General features: G+C 35.1%; 1 protein-coding gene across 2 annotated transcripts in view; it reads right to left on the bottom strand.

The window, feature by feature from the left end:
• Positions 1-5,711: 5,711 nt before the first annotated feature.
• Positions 5,712-22,964, bottom strand: part of LOC113505131 — a 29,014-nt gene continuing 11,761 nt past the window's right edge. Inside the window, exons 2-6 of one of the 2 annotated variants that reach the window (XM_026887673.1) lie at positions 11,081-11,193; positions 9,041-9,172; positions 7,448-7,564; positions 6,731-6,933; positions 5,712-6,181 (exon numbers count right to left, since the gene is read on the bottom strand). In XM_026887673.1, the coding sequence (XP_026743474.1) occupies positions 5,938-6,181; positions 6,731-6,933; positions 7,448-7,564; positions 9,041-9,172; positions 11,081-11,193 (809 nt within the window). In that variant the 3' untranslated portion in view covers positions 5,712-5,937. The remainder of the gene's footprint in view (positions 6,182-6,730; positions 6,934-7,447; positions 7,565-9,040; positions 9,173-11,080; positions 11,194-22,964) is intronic. The other variant, XM_026887674.1, reaches the window with a different exon arrangement.

Raw genomic sequence — 22,964 nt, 5'->3', positions numbered from 1 at the left:
ATTTTATTACGTAGTTTACAGTTCCTCGATGAAGACGATTACACTTGAAGCACAGTGAAAAGCAGACTTAGCATCCGGGGTTAGACAATCTTACACGAATAGTTACAATTCGCAGTAAGGGTTCTTTGCTCAAAAGGCCAACATCCAAGCTGTGTGTCCTGCCTATTACCTGAGGTTATTTTAAACTAAGATAGGTTAAGCATAGTTGTTAGAATTGTAACATGGGTTTGTAGAATTTATTTTTGTAAGGTTGTTTTGTGTTTAGTATTGTAAGGAATTTTTGGAATAACTTTGGAAGGACATAATGTTTCACAAAATGTCCTTGGTGGGCGGAATGTTTAACCGCAAATGTGTCAAAATATCAAAAGTAAGGTTCAGTTTGTTCCACCATTTTCTACAAGATGTCACTGTGCTTTGAGACCGCTTTTCTGAATGGCGGTGTTAAAATTTTCCGTGTGTATTATAAGAGAGTCGAGGATTTTTATTTTTTTTGGTATCATTTTATGTAATATTCGGATTAAAGTGTTTTGGTAACCACGACCAGGTGCTTTAATCAAATCAACCCCCAGCTTAACCCTCCGATACCGAGGGTTAAACACAGCCCAAATTAAAAATCCCAAGTAAGCGTAATTTCACGGTTAATTTACAATTACGTATAACCCTAGCTATTACAGCGTATGTCGGGGTAAGCACGCGTGTAATAACGGGTAATCACTGGGGATCATCCCTTGACACCAGGGGTCCGGTGACTCTATTGTAGAAGTGTAAGCGGGACAGCGCAATACAATTCGTAGTGCGAACTCTCTCTTACACAATGACATCTTTAATAATGTCGACAGTATTCAGTCCCCTCGAGATAAGAGCTTGTGACAAATTGGTGATTTGAAAAAGGAAACGTAGGTTTTTTTTTTGCTTTTTTGGGTAATTAATATCTTTATTTGAGTGTCTACTAAGTCAGTTACGCACTTCAAATTGAGTACAAGGAAGACTGAGATTTGCTCCGTGTTTTAGCAAAATTAGACAAACGCCAACATTTTGTTTTTTTTTTTTTAAATCAGGTAACTACATATTAATAAACTATCCGCTTAGGGATTTTAAAAATGAAGAATTACAACACTTAACTGCAAAAAAACATTTCACGCTAATCAATGTCGTTGCCATAAAGCTTAGCGCCATCTCTTTTACAGTTAATGTACTGATGACTACATCAAGTACCTCTTGCAGCGACTAGATGGCGCTGATATGAGTTTGCATTTAGTGATGTGCAAAGTATCGACGTAGGAAATATCGATAGTTACGCTTAAATTGTATATCATTTTTGTGTAGGGTTAGAAATAAACAAATGCAAACACATTTTGTCGTCATTTATTCATAAAGACAATTCAATAAATGAACGCACTAAATTACAATAATTTTGAGATATGTCACTTAAATATTATTCAATGGTGATGCTATGTTTTTACCGAGTATTATAATAATCTTTGGTGTCATAATTATACGAGGTCGCTACGAAGGTTATGAGACATTCTTTTCAGGTTTTTAACCTTAAGAAAATTCGCCATTTCAGGGGCTGTAAAACCATAACATCACCACCTTTGCGTTATATTCATAATTATGTATATAATAAGCTACAATACTCGCTATTGTTATAGATCAGTTACTGGAAGACAAATCGTATGGCTTTAATATTTTAGTACAATATCATTTAATACATATGCACCGATATGTACGTAATGCTACCAAACTATTGAGGAAAACAATCTACGGGAATACAATACAAAATATTAGGAAAATAGAATTATATATTATTTTTTATTTTCTCATCTAGTAGATAAAGGTCTCAGAAACATCAGAATTCTTAAAAATGAATGTAATTTATTATTATTAGATAGTTAGAGCCCGACTTTTTAATTGGCCTTTTTTAAACATCCTGTGTAGAATTTTGATCATTCTTGCGAAAAAAAAGAGACAGGAAATTGCACTGTATTTTAGCATCGACAACAGGGTACTTTCTTAAGCTTAATTAAGCTTTCTGAGCCAAAAAAATCTGACGACGTCGAGCTCCTTACAAGAGTAAAATCTTTGAAGATGAAACAGTGCTATCCAAAATTCGAAAAGTGGCTTACTTAGTCAAGAAATATATACAATACAATAGAATGAGAAAGCTATTGTAATGTTATAAATATATCGAAAACCTTTAAACATACAAAACAAAGCAAGGATCTCAAACCAAAGCTATGTACAGCTAGAAGCGATTAGCAAGGGACTATATGATTAACTTGATCTAGCCCTAACATCATACAAATTATACTTACTTACACAACAATGATCACAAACGCATTTCGACAAACTTATATTAGGAAAACGATATGTTTAGTGTAATTGATGAGTATTCAATAATACAGCCTCCTGGCCTTTAATATGAAAGCGTAACACACAGCGAATCTTATCTAGCAAAACTTGGCATACTAGTGTCGTCCGATTAAATATCATTAAAAAATATCATTATTAATCTAAAATATATCTCTCCTATACAAACTTAAATACTAAAATAGGTGTACGTTAAAATATATATCGCTTATATACTAAACACTGCAAGCTGTAGAAAACTAAACCGTATAGAAAAACTATAGTGGAAGTCTGAAGAGGTAGATCAAGAATGGATGTTTAAAACAACTATTAAAAGCATTTGTATTAGAAAACACCGTAAAAATACTAAATATCAGCTTAATGATACATATACGAAATAATTCTACACGCTAAAATTAATATAAATCTGTATTTATTATACATTTTACTTAATTACACACTTAAAACTATAAGAACACTAGTTGTGACCAAGTTTTGCGCACAAATACAACATCTACTCGTCGCACCGACGGCATTCAATAAAAAACGACTTATTGCTTGTACACGTAATAGCGAGGTAGAGTAAACTACGTCGCAAATAATTAAAAATAAATATATTCTCATTATAATTACAGTGATATTTTTAATTAAAAATTATATTTTATTATCCTTTGATATGTATTTATGAGTAATGATCGATTAATTATGATTATATGCTTAAATAATTCGAGTTAACTTAATTTTTTTATTGGTATGGGTACAGCCAGGTTCTGAGGAGTCGTGGTGCCCTTGAGCTTCTATTTATGTATTTGTTGCAGGGTCAATTCTAACCAATTTGACTCTTTTGCAGTATACTTTCTCAATATTCTCAATACTCTGTCTGTCGGTAAATTTATGATCGAAGGAGGAAACCGTATATTCCGAACATTTGAATATGTAATCAATGATGATTAATGCCAAACTCATATGAGAAAAGGCCTGTCTCCACGAGTGGGATATCTAAGGGTTGTTATTATTACAGCCAGTTCGCCTAAGCTTTTGAAATTAATCATAGCACACCGTACCTCTTCTATTCATCTTTGTTATGGGACAAGACCACCACATGCTTATCCCATAATTGCAACTCCTGTAAGCCAGGATCTGCAATGAAACCATCGAATACTACCGGAATACTTAAGCTCGGTGTATCCCAAGAAAACGATTGACAATCTTTGTACCCGTAACAAAATTAACCTCTATTACACTTCCGACCAATCTCCTGATATTCTATACTACTTGAGCTTCGCGATCTTTGTACAAAACTTTTCCTTTTGTATATCGTGGTAGAATTGTGGCTCTTTGCATGAATTGGTATGCACAAGATTCAGGTTCGATTCCAACGCAGCTGTCGTGCCTATCAATGTTCAAACCTTCCCTGTCCCAGACATACTACCTTCTAACATACTTCTTCTAGATACTGCCTTCGAAACCGGTTACGAGTCGGATATATTCACTTCCACTAATATTTAAAGAGTTTTGATCTTGTAGGTGGTAATCTCCGGGGATCTTTGGCCATAGAAAGCCACATTATTTCTGAGTGTCATTGGCTATATAAGCGCCCGAAAATATCTCCCAACGAAGTAGGTATTAGTATAACTGGCTATACCCATCACATTTAAATCTAAACTATATCTAATGATATTTCAAATTATATGTAAGCCAATTTTCCACTTTATAACGAATTTAAACATTATGACGCTATCCTAACTAGATAATTTGGGGTTACACGGGGATTAAATACATTTTATACATCATATCAATCTTTAACAACATCTTTGAACAATCACTTAATTTTTGAATACTTGAGAGTAGTTTCTTTGAATATACATATCAATATAAAACAGTTTTCAGATTATAATTAACTGTAACTATACTAATATCGATATTTTATCGAGTAATTCTATCGATAGCGCGCATCACTTTGAATCGTTCAAAGTGAGAACATTCGATTCTTACACATTTTGCTTTGCGTTTTTATAAAAAGCCTTAGTTTTTCATTATGATATAATTATACTATAATTATAGATTTTATAGTAACGTCTGAATTGACACGTTTATAATAATTATTTAATAGTAGTAAGTAATTAGAAGAAGAACGATATTTTAAATCGATTTTAAGAGATGAAGGCAGACTTATTATAAAAACGCAATGTTTACATTTAGATTTATTACTTGTGAACATATTTAGAAGATTACAAAACTTTTATTTTGCCAGTGTTTATTAAAACATGTCTTGTTTAAAATAACACAATTTAAATTCGATTTTATTCACCTAGAGGGTAGGTATAAATTTGAAGCTTTACATCTTTGGAGAATATTTTAAAATCAAACTATTCACCGCCATCTAGTTGGCCACGTAGATATTAAAATTTCATACCATAAGTTTTTTTGCAGAGGCTTTAGAGGCAGTAGAACTAAGGGCAGATTGACTGTTACCGAACTATTGACGAGCCTCTAGCCTGATCAGAGATAAAAAACAAACTTTCCTAAGTGTTAGCAATGTACACTTGGACACTCACTTTCAAGTTCCTGGAATGACTCCAAGACTATGTTAAAAACTTGCAGTAAATGAGTGAGAACCACTTCGTTATCTCATTAAGGCGACCGGTAACAACATGCTGGTGTAAGTTTACAACTTATACCAATTTTCTTTAATAACACAATACTTATAATAATAAAATAACATACAGAGTGGGTACAAAAGGCGAGCTTAACCCAGTATTAATGAATTTTCTTCCAGCAAACCTACTCCAAAAAGAAAATAAATAAATTTGCATTTGAGGATATCATTCGAATCGTCCTAATTATGTTCACAAGTACACACAACATTCAATGCACAATCAACTCTCAATACACTTAACAACATTTGGTCTACACCACTAAGAAAGTTAACCTCTTGGCATACAAGACAATCTTTGTAGATCACACTATATCAACCATCTACTTCAAAACTCGCATTTATATATTTATTACAAAAAACTTTGAATAGCTCTGTCCGGCTGTGCAACGCCTTCGACAGTTTAGGAAGTAGGTTTAAAAAAAAAGTAAAATTATAAAAGTTATAGCGTCTTGTCAGAAATAAATGTCTAAAAAGAGATTAAAATATTTTAAATAGCCTTTTTTGTTAAAATAAAATAAGTTTTCTTTACTTTTTTGTTATTTGAATTTAGACTTTCTATCTAAAGTTTATCTAATGATGATTTTAGTAAGTATTCTTTTATTTATTATCTTCAAATCACGTACATTTAATGTCTTATATAATAATTCTGTTAATTTTATAAATCTGAGTATTATGGCAACATTCATTATTAAACGTTAACCCAAAAAAATCAAATTCAATCTCCATTTTAATTAAACAATTTAAATATGCCGAAAAAATATCACAACTTAACTTAACCATTCATATAATTAGCCAAATCAATAGTTAACTTAACAATTACTCCAAAAACAACACCAAAGGAATGAAAAAAAAATCGTTACCTCAACCAAAAAACCTAAAAAAACCATATTTCAATTCATCAAAGAAAAATTGTAAAAGCAACGTCGTATTCACTCCATCGTGTCGTACTGCACCTTCTTAACCTTGACGTAGCGCCAGGCCGCGTAGGCGCACAGCGTGGCCGCGGTGGCGAGCGCGAGCGCGGCGCCCACCGCCACGGGCGCGGCCTCGGCGCGGGCGCGGGCCGCGCGCGAGCACGCCCACGCCGCCCCGAACTCCCCGCCGCGCTTGTACATGAAGGCTTGCAGCCTCATCTCGCGGAGGTATAGCTTGGCGCGGTGGATGGTTGCCGGACTAACGGGGAATAACATAAAAAGGATATTTGGTCAGAATTTCTGATCGATATAGTTGTTATTAAAGATGGATATACAGTATAATACACGGTAATGGATAAACATGAGCCCAGTGACTTTTTAAAAAAGGAATGGCAAAAAGAATTAGATCGCCATCATTATTTTTCGATGTTCAACGGAGAACGAGTAGGTACCTAGTTAACAACTTTTTATTATGATATCACAGAAATCGAACCTCATAAAGGTTGTCTGGAAGAAATTATTGTGAGCGATAAGAACGCCATTATATCTCTATACTGTTTGCTATTAATTGCACTAATCACACACTATCTAGGCACCCAGTCTACCTAGAATCAATACTGAAACCGTTTTAAAAATGCCTTGATAACGGCTCAAATTTTTTTATTTGATTTCTATTATTTTTAAATACTGTCATAAAATTAGCAAGAAAATATTTAAAAAGTTTTATTATCAGTCCAAAAAATGACTTTACCACCAACAAAAATCTGCAGAAAATTTCTAAATCCTTACATCATAAAAAAAGACTTACTTAGCATCCTCTTCAGCCAACTCGATAACAGTTTCCTCGGGACATGAGAAGGACTTGCCGACTGGTGTCGGGAACAGCAGTTCTCCTGCTTCAGTGCTGAGGGTCACCTTCCTGCCCTGGTTGGCCGCGTGCTCCAGGATACGTGCGCTCGAGTTGTAGGTCAAGCGGAGACTGTCCGCGTACCAGCGCTCGCCACCTGGGGTCTGTGGGGGTAGGCAGAAATTTAGATGAGGACTTGGTAATGGTTGATATGTTTTGGGTATATCGTGCTTAAATAAGACCTCGTTCGAAAACAACGTCAAATTATCTAAAACACTCTTAATATGAATATGAGGACAAAATTGGATTATAATATTCATGTAGAAAGTTGATAAATACCATGTAGAGAGAGGGTTGAGCATGCTGTAAGGAAACGACATGGCAAAATTGGATAAAATTCTTAGAACGGATGATCGCTTTTAAAACTCTACCAACTTTCATTTGCTTATCTTCTGTTATCGATATAATTTCTAAGATCTTTAACCATGAAACGGTGTAAAAAAGTTTACATTATAATAAAATAATTTATTCTGTAAGCAACACGTATCGGTACGTCTTTTTGAGAACGCTGAAATCGACATTTCCCATCTGGCTTCCTTAACAAGAGGTGTCAAAACAATCTCAGGGCTTACTGTCTCTTTTAAAATCCAGATAATATACAAGTATTTTAATACGTACCTTAGCAAAGGACCATTCTAGGGAGAAGTCTTTGAAGGACAGCACGAGGGTCGCCGCGTCTCCGTCCTTACAGGAGCCTCCCACGTTGGCGTTGTTCGGGATGAAGGTGTTGGCATCCTGGAAGAAAGGCCATTACCAGGATTAAGTTTTACCATAATTTTATTTGATAGAAGTCTACGGGGCTGGGACGGCGCGCCCGTGGAGGTAAGTTAATAATATTTTAAAGAATAATGGATTCTTGCGCTTACTACTGTGTTGATGAAATTGCGTGCAACAGCTAGTGTATGGTTAAAATACGGCTTATGAAGCAAGCATATGTTTGGACTAGCTGCTGCCCGCGGGCCCGCTCGTTACAAATCGAATATGGGGAACATTTTCGATTAGTAGCGGGCGGGCCCACAGGAACGTAAAACCGAGAAAAGAGAGCCTATGATCTAGATAAACTATCTATGTTCGTCTAAATCCGTTCCACTTACATCTATAAACTTTCGCGTTATTAGTAGTAGGTAGTAGGATTTATATTAAGCAAATACGTTATATTACACAAGATCAAATTACCTCACCGCACTAAGTACAACACTGCTATAATTATCGCAAACTAGCATTAAACACACACAAATCCTTTATCATAAGACGCAAGTAGAACGCGATTAATTAAAACTTTGCCAGTAGAAGTTAAAGCATCGGTTAATTACTGAACCACCTTGAGTCTACGGTGAAACGAACGACTCCTTGATTTATCTTCTAAGTTCTCACGTATAATTAGTATCAACATGATTAGGTTCATGTTTGTGAAATTAATTTGGTTGAAGTCTCGAGGGATGAAAGATTTTGTAATCGACCAAGAAGGTTGGAGGATGTAGACCAAAACCTTATTTAAGACAATTTGTCTTACTTAGTAAAGACTTGTCGCGCTGTAGTTCTTTTAGGTATTAGACAGCGGTGTCTGTCAGACATTGTGTATGAAGTGTGCGAGTTTTTATTATTTTGTGTTGGTATTTTGATATTCCCACGTTTTTATACACTCACTTTCTTGCATGTTTGTTTGTCGTAGTTTTTTTGTGACTCAATTTTGAGGCACTTCCCGATAAGCTAGCAGGATGAAATTTTCAAGGTAGCTTCAAACCTCATGACAGTGCAATTTACAACTATAAAAGCGGCTGAACCAATTTTGACGAAACTAGGTATGATTCATATATTGTCGTATTCCGCAAACACCAAGTGCAATGGGAGTCACAGAGCCTATAAATTAGTCTGTACTGGTAATCTGTATTGCAGGGACACTTCCTTACCAATATCCATTAAATTCCATGGATTATTATTTATAAAGATTTGAACAAATCAAAATAGAAATCACACTAATTCGGCTCGCGACCTCGAAACATCAGCTTTTGATCAAAATTTGGGTACAAAAATTATTCCGCACCCAAATAAAAAAGCCTGATTTCTTTGTACTACAAAAGTCAGCGCTCAATGACAACAAAATATTTGCAAGTCAATCCTATAACTTGCAAGCTAAAACGAAACTTTATTTTTGATACACGTCACAGATTTTCCTAGTTTCGTAACAGTGCATCTAATATAGGTACTTACAGCTCGTTCATTAAGTTTGGTGACGTATGATATATCGAGCAGTGCGTCCACCACCAGTAAGATACACGTCTCACCGCCGCTGCCCAGCAGACGATATGTTGCTGTGTTCAGACTTCTCTCTGTTACTGCCTCCTGAAAATTCGGACAAAGAATTGTTTAAATCGGGTTAAGATCGATTATGATCTTCATTCGTCCGAGTTGACTATTAAGTGGGACTTCAAAGAAATATAAAATAAAATCGGCCGAGGTGGCCTTGCGGTTCCTTCCATAGATTTGAAACATAAATGCAACAAAATATCAAATTGACTTTTTCAAAGTTACTTCTACTAGCTTAATAATTCTAAAACACCTTCACAAACGATGTACGAACATCTTTAAGAAAACTGGATTCCAAATATTAGAATCTGAAATCGCCAACCCGCATTGAAACGTATTTGCGGAATTTTTATTTAAACAAATTGTCAGTCCCTTGTCTTGTCCTTTGCAAATCAACCTTCACAAATGTACGCAATATGCTGTTATCTACAAACTGTTATTGAAAATAGTAGTGCAAATATAATTCTGTTTTGCTGTTCAGTCATAATCGTTCCACAGTCATATAAGAGCTTTCAATTTTCACGGTGCGGGTCTTATGCCAATCTGAATCAAAAGTTTCAAGTTTCGGGTATTACTGGTTGATTGAGTATGAAATTTTCCGGACCCAAGAAATACATAATCAGAAATCAGCTCATATAATATAAGAAAAGCTGGCCAAGTGAGAATCAGGCCCGTGCACGAAGAGTTCCTATCATTATCTATATGAAAGGCAGAAATGTTTGGGAACATTTTAACTGCACGGATGGCTGAGTGATTGAGGTGACGATGCGTAGAATAAGCATTTGTGTGATCCACGAATGCTTGTTCTGAGTCTGGGCGGCTTAGGGCACGAGATTTGTTCATTTCTGAAATCCCACGCGAAAGACGGATTAAATTCCTTACTGCGGGAGTAGTTCTAAAAAAAAAACATGGGAGCTCGAAATTGAATAATCTGTTTGTAGCATTTATTGTTGTAGCGGCAATATAAATAACCACAGGTCTAACGTGTCTTATTTCCACAATTCGTAAAGGAAGCCTTCGGAAGAACAGACACCGGAACCTTAGTAATAGGAGACCCCTTTGGGTACGAAAATCTAAAAAGGAGAAACTTTTATTTTGAGTAAATGATCATAAAAACATATGTCATGATAAAAAAATACCTATAGATGTAGGAACATCTGAAACATAACTGCATATCTTTTAGATTGAATAAAACTACAGAGCTTGAATACAGATGCAGAGTTAGCAAGAGCAGACTTGGCTCGTATCAATAGGTCCATAAATTGCAGATGCCGCATAATACAGTCGAGATAACAGACGAACTGGGTCGCGTTCAATTGAAATACACCGACTGAGTTATCGCGAAGCAAACGGTTTCAATATCTTCATCTAAAACTTGGAGATTAATATTCGCAGAATATTATCGGCATCAGTCTGTTTCGGGCAGTAGTGCTAGACTATAATTGAATATAATTACAATAATATTCTTCCTTCCTAATAAGAGATCCACACTCGAAGGGGAAAAAACAATATGCTGTTACTGTTTAATTCACCGTTGTCTGTCCATCCGTCTATCACCAGGCTGAATATCAAAAAACATGATAGCTATAGAGTTTAATTATTCACAATTTGTGGGGCTACCAATTTTATGGTAGATATGATTTTCTTTAGTATTTTTATTTGGGACCTTCAGTGTCGCGAGTATGACTCACACTTGACCGGTTTTAAGTCACTGTCACGATTTAACAATGGATTTGTCTAAAATAAACGTTTTGGAAGTGTAGCAGTTTTTACATAGCCATAAATATACCAGGTAAAACTCAAGAAATGAGTTTTGGGGGAACTGCAATATCAACATTTTTTTCGAACCTTGTAATGCTAGTCGTTCCGCCAGTGATGTCATCACATACATAGGTTTGTTCTTTCGAAAAACGCATAAGCAAAAAAGATCTTAGTCCAACTTACCGTAGATCCGCCAGGCGCGGCAGTAGTTTTGCTGTACTTCGTGACCCTCGGCCGGCGTGTGGACGCCTGACTGTCAAGCTGTAAGCTCTGCACCGAGCACGCCACCAGCACTGCTAACACACACCACATAACATACACTTACACGCTTATGGAGTACAAGATATTGGCACTGAGTTATTACTCTAGTTTTGGAATTTAATCAGTCTTTTTATGGGATATGATGATATTTGACTGGTTATTTTGGGATTTAAAGTCTTTAGTAGGTTTCTTTGTACATCCCATGTTGTCCGAAGATAAACTCAATGTCAATTGAACTCAAAGTTCGGGGAAAATTTGAAAAATTCTTGGTGGAGTCTGTTTCGTTATTCGCTCAGGGAATAAGATGCTTGAATCAGTAGCACCGCAGAATATAGTTTTTGTTATAGTCAATACGATTAGAACCCGATCACAAGTAAGAATTCGATTCATAGAAAAATAATTAGGCACTGGTCAAAGAGAGATTTTCCACTTTTAGTTCAATTCCACTTTCTTAAACCTGTCTAAATAGTTCACTAATTCTTGTATTTCATTAGGAATGCACAGCGCTACTTAAGGTCCTTGGAATATTAAATTGTACACGCGAGAAAATTTTAAATATTTCGTTGTTAGACATTCACTATTTACAGTATACGCTAATTCCTTCATTGAAGAAAAAAAATTGCAGAACTTCTTAAAGTTTATTTTAAGACACCATAATATTTGTGATAATCGTATTTTTATTACAAAGAAAACATCACTAAACACTGAAATTATAAATTAAAAGAATTTAAACCACACACAGCGAGTTTACAAACGATTGTTAACCGAAGACAGTGTACGAGGAAAGATCGCCGAGTGCATATAATAGCGTTGATTTGTTTAGTGATGGGCGTCATACGTATCGATAAAAAGTATCGATGTTTAAACAATTTTTTTTTATCTGTCAATTATTATAATTAACCATCCCACATGACTCTATGAATGAAGTGTTATCATCAGGCACCCCATGCTTATTGTCGTTTTATTTATCACTCTTAATCACAATTCGAATTATTTTGAAAATTACTTCCTTCCTTTTAGTTTGGATTATTTAATTTTATAAAAGCATATTTCTTGTTTGTTTTGAAACTATTATTCATTTTTTATTTCTGTGTGTATTTGTTCCGATTTTTATATTAGTACATAAACTCGGTAAACAGAGCATTAGTCTTATTTCAGTACTTTTTAAACACACGCGTTAGCGCATATTTTTTTTTATAAAAGAAAATACAAATTATATTTCATGCAGCTGTAACCAAAATCCACTTCCATTATCTCCCTTGCAAAAACCTCTTCACTAGAAAATACTGTTATTTTTCCACCCCTTTTAATACAATGTATGAAAATACGCGCTCGTTTCATTCTGTTTGCTTCTAAGATAATGTATGCCTCACATTATTACAACCTCTGACCTAAATCTAAGTTCAACAAGGTTGGCTTATAATATATAATATTCCATTTATATCTACGCTCTATCAGTGCTTTGTAGTTTTACTCCGGCTTAACCTATTTTGATGAAGCTTAGCATGAAATGTCCTTAACTTAATAAAAAAAAAAGCCTACAAAATTCATAAACACTCATTGAAATAAATCGAACCATTAATTAATAGTAGTTTGTATAGTGTAAAAGAGTCTGTAATTTAATTTCGTTTTTTTTTTTATTATTTCTGTTTTAACTTGCATTTTAAGATCACCAAAAGGTTTCCTCGTCGTGTTACTAAGTGAAATATTTCTCATCAAAAGCCGAAATATTTTATACAAATCCAAATGACTAGCAGAGATCGACGCCTTAAAACAGACAAACAAACTCTTCAGCTTTATTATATTACCCACAATATTTGTTCTCGGTTAATGGTAGCACATTTCGGGTACACATTTTAAGTGGAATAATGGGTGGAAAATGCATTATCACGTTCTAAATGGATTCAAAAGGATATTGTCATAATGTATAGCATACTTGGCGTTAATGGACTTCACCGCAAGAGCTTTAAATATCTGTCAGGTCTATTTCTGTTGTTAATTAATGCTGAATTTTATACATCATTGCTTTTAAATTAATTAACCTTTCATACATTTATAGATATCCATTATGAAGCTCAATTAATTCTGAAACTGTGGTTTTGAAATTTATTTATAATTTAATGAAGTAATAACATCAAATGTATTGCATAAAATCAAATCGATAAAAATATAAAATAAAAATATCGATATAAAAACATGTCCCATCACTAACCCATTTAGTTCATTGTGGAAAAGTTTATAGAACGAGCGGCACGATTTATAGCTTATACTTCAACCTGTTAACCATTTTGTTATTTCTTGAATGTTACTAGTATTACGCCTAGTAGATCTTGAATGCGAGCAGCCACAGAAGGTAGGTCTCGATGGTGTGAAATTGGAGAGGCCTATGTCCAGCAGTGGACGAATATGGGCTGATTGTGATCTTGAATTGCTATAGCTAGACAGCTGAAATTTCCACATTTGATTTCCTGTTGACGCTATAATAATATAAAAATCGAGGTTAAGCGGCTATAGGTTGAGTCACACAATTGATGCGTGGCCATTTTCTTTAAAACTTTGTTTGTTCTTTCATTTATTTCTACGGAACTCTAAGTGTCGCCAACCCGACTCACAGTTGACCGGCTAGGGCTCAGCAAATGTATACCATTAAATTAACAAGGAGTTCTAACCTAACACGACCTCAACGAAGTGGAATATATTTTTTCTTACTCCTCCAATTTACCATTTTATTTTCCCCTGGGACACACCGAGTTTAAGAGTTTCGTTGGTATTCCTTGGATTCATTGTAGATCCTGGCTGTACGGAGTTGCAATCATGGGCAAGAACATAAAAAGAAGTTGACCCTAGTGTTAACTACAGCCGTAAGTAAATGAAAAGAAAAATAATCCTTACTATTGATGTGTTTTATTTGGATTTTGGGTAGTTATTTTAGCTACATGTCAACCGCAATCCAATCGAATTGCAATCGGACGGCACATTTGGTTTGCAATTCTATTGCAGTTGTATCAACTGAACTGCAATTTTCAGTTGGATTGCATTTACAATCCGTTCCATCTGCCTAGAGCCTTACTAATTAAACCTACAACGCGTACGGCCGCGTTATACCTTGGAAAACAAAAAAGCTATCCTCATTGAATCATGAACAATCGAACACAAACAATTTGAAAGGCTCTCAGAAACAAAAACAAATTAAAACCTCAGAGAATTAACTGAAAGTTTTTTTTTTGCGGTCGGCGTTCAATTCTCGATAAAACAATGTTATAGGGGAAGCTATAGGTGAAAAAAAGGGCACTCGGGAATGAGGTTCCGTACTGATATATACCTATATGGTATGAAAGTGTGTTAATGACATTTTAAACGGTCATAGCCTAGTTTTATGATCGTTGGCCTGCTGAGACAAAGGTCTTAAGTTCGAATCCCGACACACACCAATATCCCGAAGTCAAGTGCATATAACAAAGTAATTATGAATTTCTGAGAACGATGAAATAAATGTCCATGGATGTCCTTGGGCCGTGTGAGTCGCTTTAGCCACGTCAAAGGTCTACAGTTTAAATACTCTCACAAAGTATATGAAAAGAGGTTATTATCATGTGGACAGTTGAAAGGAAACTGAACGGGAAATGGAGCCATGACAACGAGAAGAAGAAAGAGGTGACTTGTGATTTTTCAATTCTATATCATACAAGATAAGCCATAGCCATAGTTTATTTTTTATATCATTGATGCTTTACACTACTTCTGTTTTAAGATTCTAAGAGTGTTAGCTCTGATTAACCCATCATCGGCACAGCTTTTCACAACTATGTTGGGGTTGGCTTCCAGTCTAACCGAATTCAGCTAAGTACCAGTGTTTTACAAGGAGCGACCTCCTATCATACCTCCTCAACCCAGTTACCTGAGCACACTTGGTCAACTCAAAACCAAATATAGCTATTTAAAAGAACAATTATTTTCCCACGGACCCCTAAAAAAAAGAAGTTCCCTATAACGGGATCGAGTTCGGTCACGTCCCGCGGCCACGATGTGGTTCACTGACAGATTTCATTAGCACTGGCTAACGAGAATCGCGATTGAACTGACTTTATAACTTTTAGGGCTATAGGTCTACTATAGGGAAACTACAAAAAATATATTCCGTTACAGACCACTTCAGAAAGTTAAGCATGATCCCATTAATACGTGCGAATGTGTCTGTATTTTTCAGTGACATGTAGGAATCTATGGGTTTGTTTGCACTGAGTCCGGAGTCCGGAGTCGGAGTGGTTGAGGTGCCCATGCCACGCATATGACAAGCATTTTAGTGATCCACGAATGCTTATCGTGAGTCTGGGGTCATGTGACTTGAATGTTTTTAAAACCCTCCGCGAAACAAAGATTAGATTCCTTACTGCGCGAGACGGTTTGGTACAGTTAAGTTACCGAAACTGTAGATATCAATAACAGCTACAAACAGAGCCACAGGCACAAGCCAGTCCACAAATAAATTCATCATTAAAAAATGTAAAACAACACATGAAACATTCAAAAGCCTCTTTCGTTAACAAAATTCGTATTGACAGTTCATTAAACATTCCAAAACGTTAATTGGATCGAAAGGCATACAAGCAACGTCCGATATCATTTCGTGATTGATTTTAACATGTTAAATATTCTGTTTCGGACCCTGTACTATGTGACTTGACAGCGGTGTGCGAAAGAAATGCCGCTATACGTAGCAAAGTGTTTCGTCTCAACAATAACAGTCTTGTTTTAAACACTCATGGTAACACGCTGGTTTATCTGCAATCCCACGTAGAGTGCCAATATAAAATGTAATGATTTTTTTTACTTAATTAGTGCTTATTAATATTACCATATGTTATTGAGGTATTAACGTGATTAATCGACAAATAAAATAACCGCCATTACTAACTTTAAACTAACGTTGCATGTTTAATATAACCGCCATTAATTTTGCACCATCATTCAAATAATTGTAATTATCATTTAAACGCCTATCCTTACCCTGTTCCCTCTCTTTTTTATTATAAACAGCTCCTACAAAAATATACCTATTAAACCCTGTTCTAGCAACAAAATTTACAATTTCTTTCAGCGTCTCAGCTGCACTCGGTTTCTACTTCGTGTATTTCCGTCAATCATCGTATAACTTCGTCGTTCACGAAGTTTGACGGAGATTCACGAAGGAGAGTAAAGGGTAATATTTGCCGAAGCTCGAAGGTTTAACTCCCGTTAAAAAACCGGAACTTTATCACCATGAGTGAATACGAGTAACAATGTTTTGAGTGTTCAAACATTATTTTTTATTATTCTACGTTATGATTGAAGCGTGTCCTTATTTCCATCTTTTTTTTGGAAAACGTTATCCCACCAAAAACATTAAATGTAAAAAAATGCCAAGTCTCTCGATGCAGTCTTTCCATCGTAAAAAGTTTTGAGATCTCATAGAAGCCAAGTCCTATTCAAAATATTTTGTAGTTATAAATCAACATTTAGTAATTGTATCAATAGTTTTCTTTATATTATAATTATAGTGACTTGGCAATGAGCACAAGAAGAAACAAATAAAACGGCATATTTGTAGGAGTTGAAAGTTACACACACCGCATGCGTAAACATTAATATCACAAAATTAATTTTCTTTTGGTTTATCCGTGTCGTCCCAACCGAATTTCGGCAACGGCAGTCAGTCTTAGTGTACTCTCGATTCATTTACTTTCATAAAGCGATGGCCCGTAAGGTATTCTTAATTATTGTATTGGAGCATGTAGTCGGTAGTGACCATCATGATTCACACATAACAAATAATCTGATCACTGGTCTCGTCAGTAACATTTGCACATAATTCCAGGCATCAAGCAGCTTTTAATTTGTGCTCATTGCCAAGTCACTATAATTATAATATAAAGAAAACTATTGATACAATTACTAAATGTTGATTTATAACTACAAAATATTTTGAATAGGACTTGGCTTCTATGAGATCTCAAAACTTTTTACGATGGAAAGACTGCATCGAGAGACTTGGCATTTTTTTACATTTAATGTTTTTGGTGGGATCTCATTTATTTTTTGTAAGTGTATTTCTTTCTTTTTTTTTAGGTGTCATAATTTCTAGGACTTCAGCTACTGCTTTGCTTAGAACCCATTCTCTATCTCTATCTCTTTTGTTTCTTCTCTGAGACTTCGTTACTTCTAATGTAAACAAGCTTAAACTTATATATATATGCATATATCATATCTACATATATCTACTAATCTACTAACTTACAAACTACAGCTAAACTAAACTAAATAACACGTAAAGTTCTCCGAATATCAATTATCACTACAATATTTTTTAGTTTCGAAATGGTTTTTCATAGACAGGTGGCGCTATCAAATGAAAATTATCGAATTATTCTGAAGTACTACTTAGACTGCGCTTTGTAACGAAACCATAGCGCGATTCAGACACGTACAACGCCATCTATCGAGCGCGCATACAATATTTATCGCAATACAATGGAGTTTTAGCTTTATTAATTTAATGAATTATGAATTTTATGTATTAATTTGTATTAATGATAGTCTGTGTATTACATTTATATTATTCTTTTCTATTCTATGTATGTATTCATCCAATTGAATAGGTACTTAAACAACGAACAAAGTTAACAATGCAGTCAAAATCCATACATAATGTTCTTGCCAAACCGCAAATATAAAATTGTTTTCTATGGCATATTATTTTTTAATGTTTTTATAATTTTTCCTTTATATGTGGCTAAGGACCTATCTTGGTGCAAAATTTGAAGTTTCTAAGTCTGCTAGAAGTACCTTAGATTTTTGATGATCTGTCAGTGAGTCAGTGAGTGACAAAATGGTGTAACTTTGATCGACCGTAACTCCTAAACCATTAATTCAATTGGCATGTAATTTCGAACTTAAGCTTGTTCTAATGCCTACTATTATTCCCCGAAAAGCTAAACTCCTAGCTTTGTCCACGTCGAAGATACAGGGGGGGCGAAACAGCCGCGAATCGCTTCGAGAAAAGATGGTACGGCCGTGCCCGTTTTGCTCGAGACTTGGCAGGGGCACTGCCGTGCCCTCAGATTTGCATGGTTTATGTTACTCATTCGTTTTTATTTCGGTCGTCCATTCTTTCCAATAACTGAAAACATTTAGACGACTTCCGAGTATCAAACTAACTTGCTAAGTCCATGAATATTCTCTTGGATAAAATTGTTTTTTTTTTAACTAGCCCCCTGTGTCCCTCTGCTGGGAAAAGGCCTCGGCCCAAATCCTTTCACCATTCTCTGTTCTAAGTCGCAGTTGGATACTACAGTTAAATATCGTCCGCGAGCCGAACGATTGTAAAATGAGACAGAAACAGAGTGTTACTACATTTCAAGAATTCTGCCTTTATTGAATTGGTTTTAGCCTTTAATGCATTATTTGAACGTGACGAATATCAAAATCGTGGCATTTAAGCTTATTCATCTATTTAGCAACTATCTTATCACTAGATATTCCTTATTCTACAGAAAATATCAAGAACTGGTACGTGAGCAACTCTTCAAACAACCGGAAAAATACGCTTAACAAAGAAATAAGTAGCTTAAATCTATTTCAGTGCAAAATACTTAATATATTCTAACCAAGTGTTAAGTTCTTGTTTACATTATAAATAGGCTAGAGGCCAAACTAGTACAGGCCTATTTAATATTAATGAAGGCCTGCGTTGATGTGATTAATATTCATAGTCTTGAGTTTAAATCTAGCTTATTCAATGAGTTATGCAAGTTTTGAGGCTAACTATAATCAGGGAATTGGGTATGTAACAAATATGAGTAACTTTGGTTATTTATGTTGAATTAGAGTTGAGGTTAATTAAATTAAAGTTACTTACATGGTTTGGCTATTATTTTTAATGTCTGGAAACGAAGCCAGTTTTTTTATATATTGATTTGGAAAGTCTCTTGGCAATACAATTTTGCACTCTTTGTTCAAAATCATGACGTCACAAGTACCACTTAAATGGCGTTTCAGGCTAAAGCAAAATTGTGAAATTAATTCGGTCAGCAGACCTTCTAAAAAACGAGAAACGTAATACAAAACATAATACACATCATTACCAAGTATACCAAAGTACTGTAGTATACACATCCGAGAAAACGGGACATCCGTATCCACAACCACGGATGTAACATATTCAACATCCGTATTCCGACAACTATTCTAAAAATATCCCCATCACTGTAATAACTAGTATCCGACGTGTATCAAAGGCTGCACGTAAGTAATCTGCGAGGCTACGAGGGCGTAGCCTGTGAAAGCTACGATAACGCACGCTACGACGTAGCAAACAGTGGAAATAGCTCACGCTATGAGCTTCCGATGTTAAACAATATTGTTTACCCGCGAATACATTTATTGCGAGGTTTCCAATACTACAAGTAAAAACTTCAGTTTAAATACCCCTTTTTATAACATAATCACTTAACTTTTTACTCTTCTTTTTAGTGTAAATTCGCAAATTCGTAAGCTACGCGTATTGTCATCCGCAATTAAAATGTATATAGGAGGACTATTGCACTTTTCTTAAGTTTTCAGGATAGAAAGAGACATCTTGTTGGCAACCCTAAGGTCAACGCAAACAAAACTATGTCAAAATTAATTCTAAATTTCGTGTAAAACAACTACAAAATCACACAATAATTTATGCGCAGCAATCCATGTGCTCCCGTTAATTGTGTATACAATAAAGAAACGTCGTGATGGCTGAAAAGTCTTCTACTGATTCAAGTCCTAGTGAGGCGCCACCTACTCCGAAGAGTGATGACAAACAGTCAGGAAACTGGTGGGATACCTGGATATCTTCAGCAAAATCTAAGAGCACTCCAAGAAATCGCGGAAAGACAGAAATTTGAAACATGGGAATCGTAAATAGTAAGGATTTAATATCTAGGAGAAAAGTGGATGAACCAACAAGCAATTCCAGGAGGAGCAATTATGGGCATGTGTATCAGGCTAACTTATTGCCTATGTATATCAGAATTATCAGAAAATTACATATTGAAACAGTTGCTGGAATTTAGACTTGCATCTATGTGCATAATAATTCAATCTTTGAAACCCTAGTTCACATAAATACTTAGGCCTTTGTTTAGTCCTAGCTACCGCATTAGGTTAAGTAACCTGTAATGGTAGATTAGTGTGATAATTAAATAAATAAATCTCTTATTTTATTCTTCATTACTACCAGGGACTCCTTATACAATAGACTTGACTGCACGGATAGCCGAGTGGTTGAGGACACCAAGCCAAACCCACTGCGCGCGTCGTGTCGCGGGTTCGATCCCCGCGTTGGACAAGCATTTGTGCGATCCACGAATGCTTGTTCTGAGTCTGGGTGTCATTGAACATGTGATATGTATGTTTGTGAAATCCCCCGCGACATAAGGATTAAATGCCTTAGTCCGGGAGTTGTATAAAAAAGAAAAAAAAACTAATAATAAAACTGTGACCCAACAAGACAGACACTTATAAAATCTTTCAGCGTATTTGTTGTATCAAAAAACCTCTAATATTTATACCGCCATCTCGAAAGTAAATAAACATTCCTATATTAAGGGGATAAAAGGAAAATAAAGGTCACGACCCAATTTCTAGAGAATCACTAAGTGAATGAAAATACTTGAAGCATACCAAGTGTTATCCTTTACTCGAAATTAAATTGCTATGTCAGTGGAATGCACTTGATATTGTAACATTAAATAGTCTTCATAATATACGCCAGAACTGTTATAATACTTTTCGGTTATATTCATAAAGGGTTGAACCACAACTGCACGTTAGAGGAGAGTTTAACATGAGATTAGGAAATAATAAAATTGTGACTTTTCTGTAAAATGTAGTTGTTTAAATATATCTACGTACTGGCTGTTGCCCGCGACTTCGTCCCCGTGGGTAGAAGATATAAGTTATGATTTATACCCGCCCTGTTTTTTTCACATTTTCCATTGTATCTTCGCTCCTATTAGTCGCAGCGTGATGGTTTATAGCCTAAAGCCCTCCTCGATGAATGGTCTATTCAAAACAAAAATATTTTTTTAATATGGACCAGTAGTTCCTGAGATTAGCGCGTTCAAACAAACAAACTCTTCAGCTTTATATATTAAGTATAGAAGTATAGATATAGATTATTATTGGGAGTCAGATTCAAGTTAAAGTTAGATTAGGACTATAGGAAAACTGATTTAATTAAACCATCATCATCGGCCTAGCCTTTTTCCCAACTATGTTGGGGTCTGCTTCCAGTCTAACCGGTTTCAGCTGAGCACCAGTGTGTTACAAGAAGATTGCCTCGAAATTGTTTTAATTAAATCTATGGGCAAAATATTAATAAATATAACAAACTCTACAAATGAATATGTTCATAAATAGCAACATTCATTAAACTATAACCAATTTTCAAACTCGTGTGAACTGGCCACCGGATCAGTCTATTCTGAAATAAAAAATAAAAATAGAATCTTTTCTTGAATCGAAATTTCGGTAGCGTATGACGTAATATTGAACAGTGACGTCAGTCCGAACGTAAAGTTGAATGGCACGCTAATGTCACATTAGGCAGTGATTGATGATATTTTTGAAGAATTCCTTGAGTATGTAAACCTTTTTTGGACAGTAATGATACGGCTTGTTATTTTTTGTAATAAATACGTAAATAAAATGTTTGAAGGTTGGCTGTTAAAATAGAAACGATACCATGTAGGTAATTGGCTGTAAGTACAAGTGTTCGTGACGAAAAGATTATAATCTTGTTGAAATGAAGACGACATTTTTTTGGTTTTATGGGATGACTTTGATAATAAACGGATTATTTAAAAGTTATTGGTTCATCTATCAAATTAACTTGAATTATCTACAGTTTTCGGCATTCTAGACCGAAATGTAAAACAGCCCACATGACCGTGGTCTTAATGAAATCTTAACTAAGACTACAATAGTCTGGTTTGAGAAATTGATATTTGAAACTCAAATACGCTGATATAATTAAAAAGAACAAGATGCAAGAAACTTTCATACTTTGTCACCGAAAATTTCACATATACCTCCTAAAATCCTATTTGAAGCTTCAATTACAGCTGTAACCGCAAGATTATCAAAAAAAAATCAACAAAACCACTCACAGCACAATCCATTTCTCCTTTTAAATTCAAATAGAATAATAAAAAAAGTTAAGAACAAAATATAAAAAGGTACTTAGAAATAACCTATCCGAAACTGATTCTGGGTACACCGTAAAAACAGAAAAAAGATAAACTTTACTACCGACATTAGACAAACACACTTAAGTACCTACTTTATAATTTACAATGAGCCAGATCAAACAACATAAAGTTTTTATACGCCACAAAGAGACTTTTAGGAAGCTTTTTAGATAAGGAAAGATAAATGCAGATGGATATTGCGATCTCTTTTTCGAAGCTCAATACTAAGTATTTGATTTGGACCCCAAAATGTTTGAATTCTTTTAAATTTAGTGGGTAACAATTATGGACTCAAGAAAACTAACAATATTAACTAATCCTACCTAATATTATAAACGCAAAAGTTTAAGTCGGGTGAATGGATGTGTGTGCCCCTTTCACGCAAAAACCACTGAACGTATTTAGACGAAACTTGGTACACAATTAGTTTACAACCAGGATTGACACATAGCATAGTTTTATCCCAATTTTATGTTCCCGTGGCCCCATGTTCGATCAGTAGCGAGCGGGCTCGTGGGCAACAGATAGTCATCTAATATTAGGAA

This window comes from Trichoplusia ni, chromosome 24, assembly GCF_003590095.1.
Source record: "Trichoplusia ni isolate ovarian cell line Hi5 chromosome 24, tn1, whole genome shotgun sequence".
Lineage (NCBI taxonomy): Eukaryota > Metazoa > Arthropoda > Insecta > Lepidoptera > Noctuidae > Trichoplusia > Trichoplusia ni.
The sequence above is the reverse complement of the archived record's forward strand: the minus strand, read 5'-3'. Positions and strand labels throughout refer to the sequence as shown.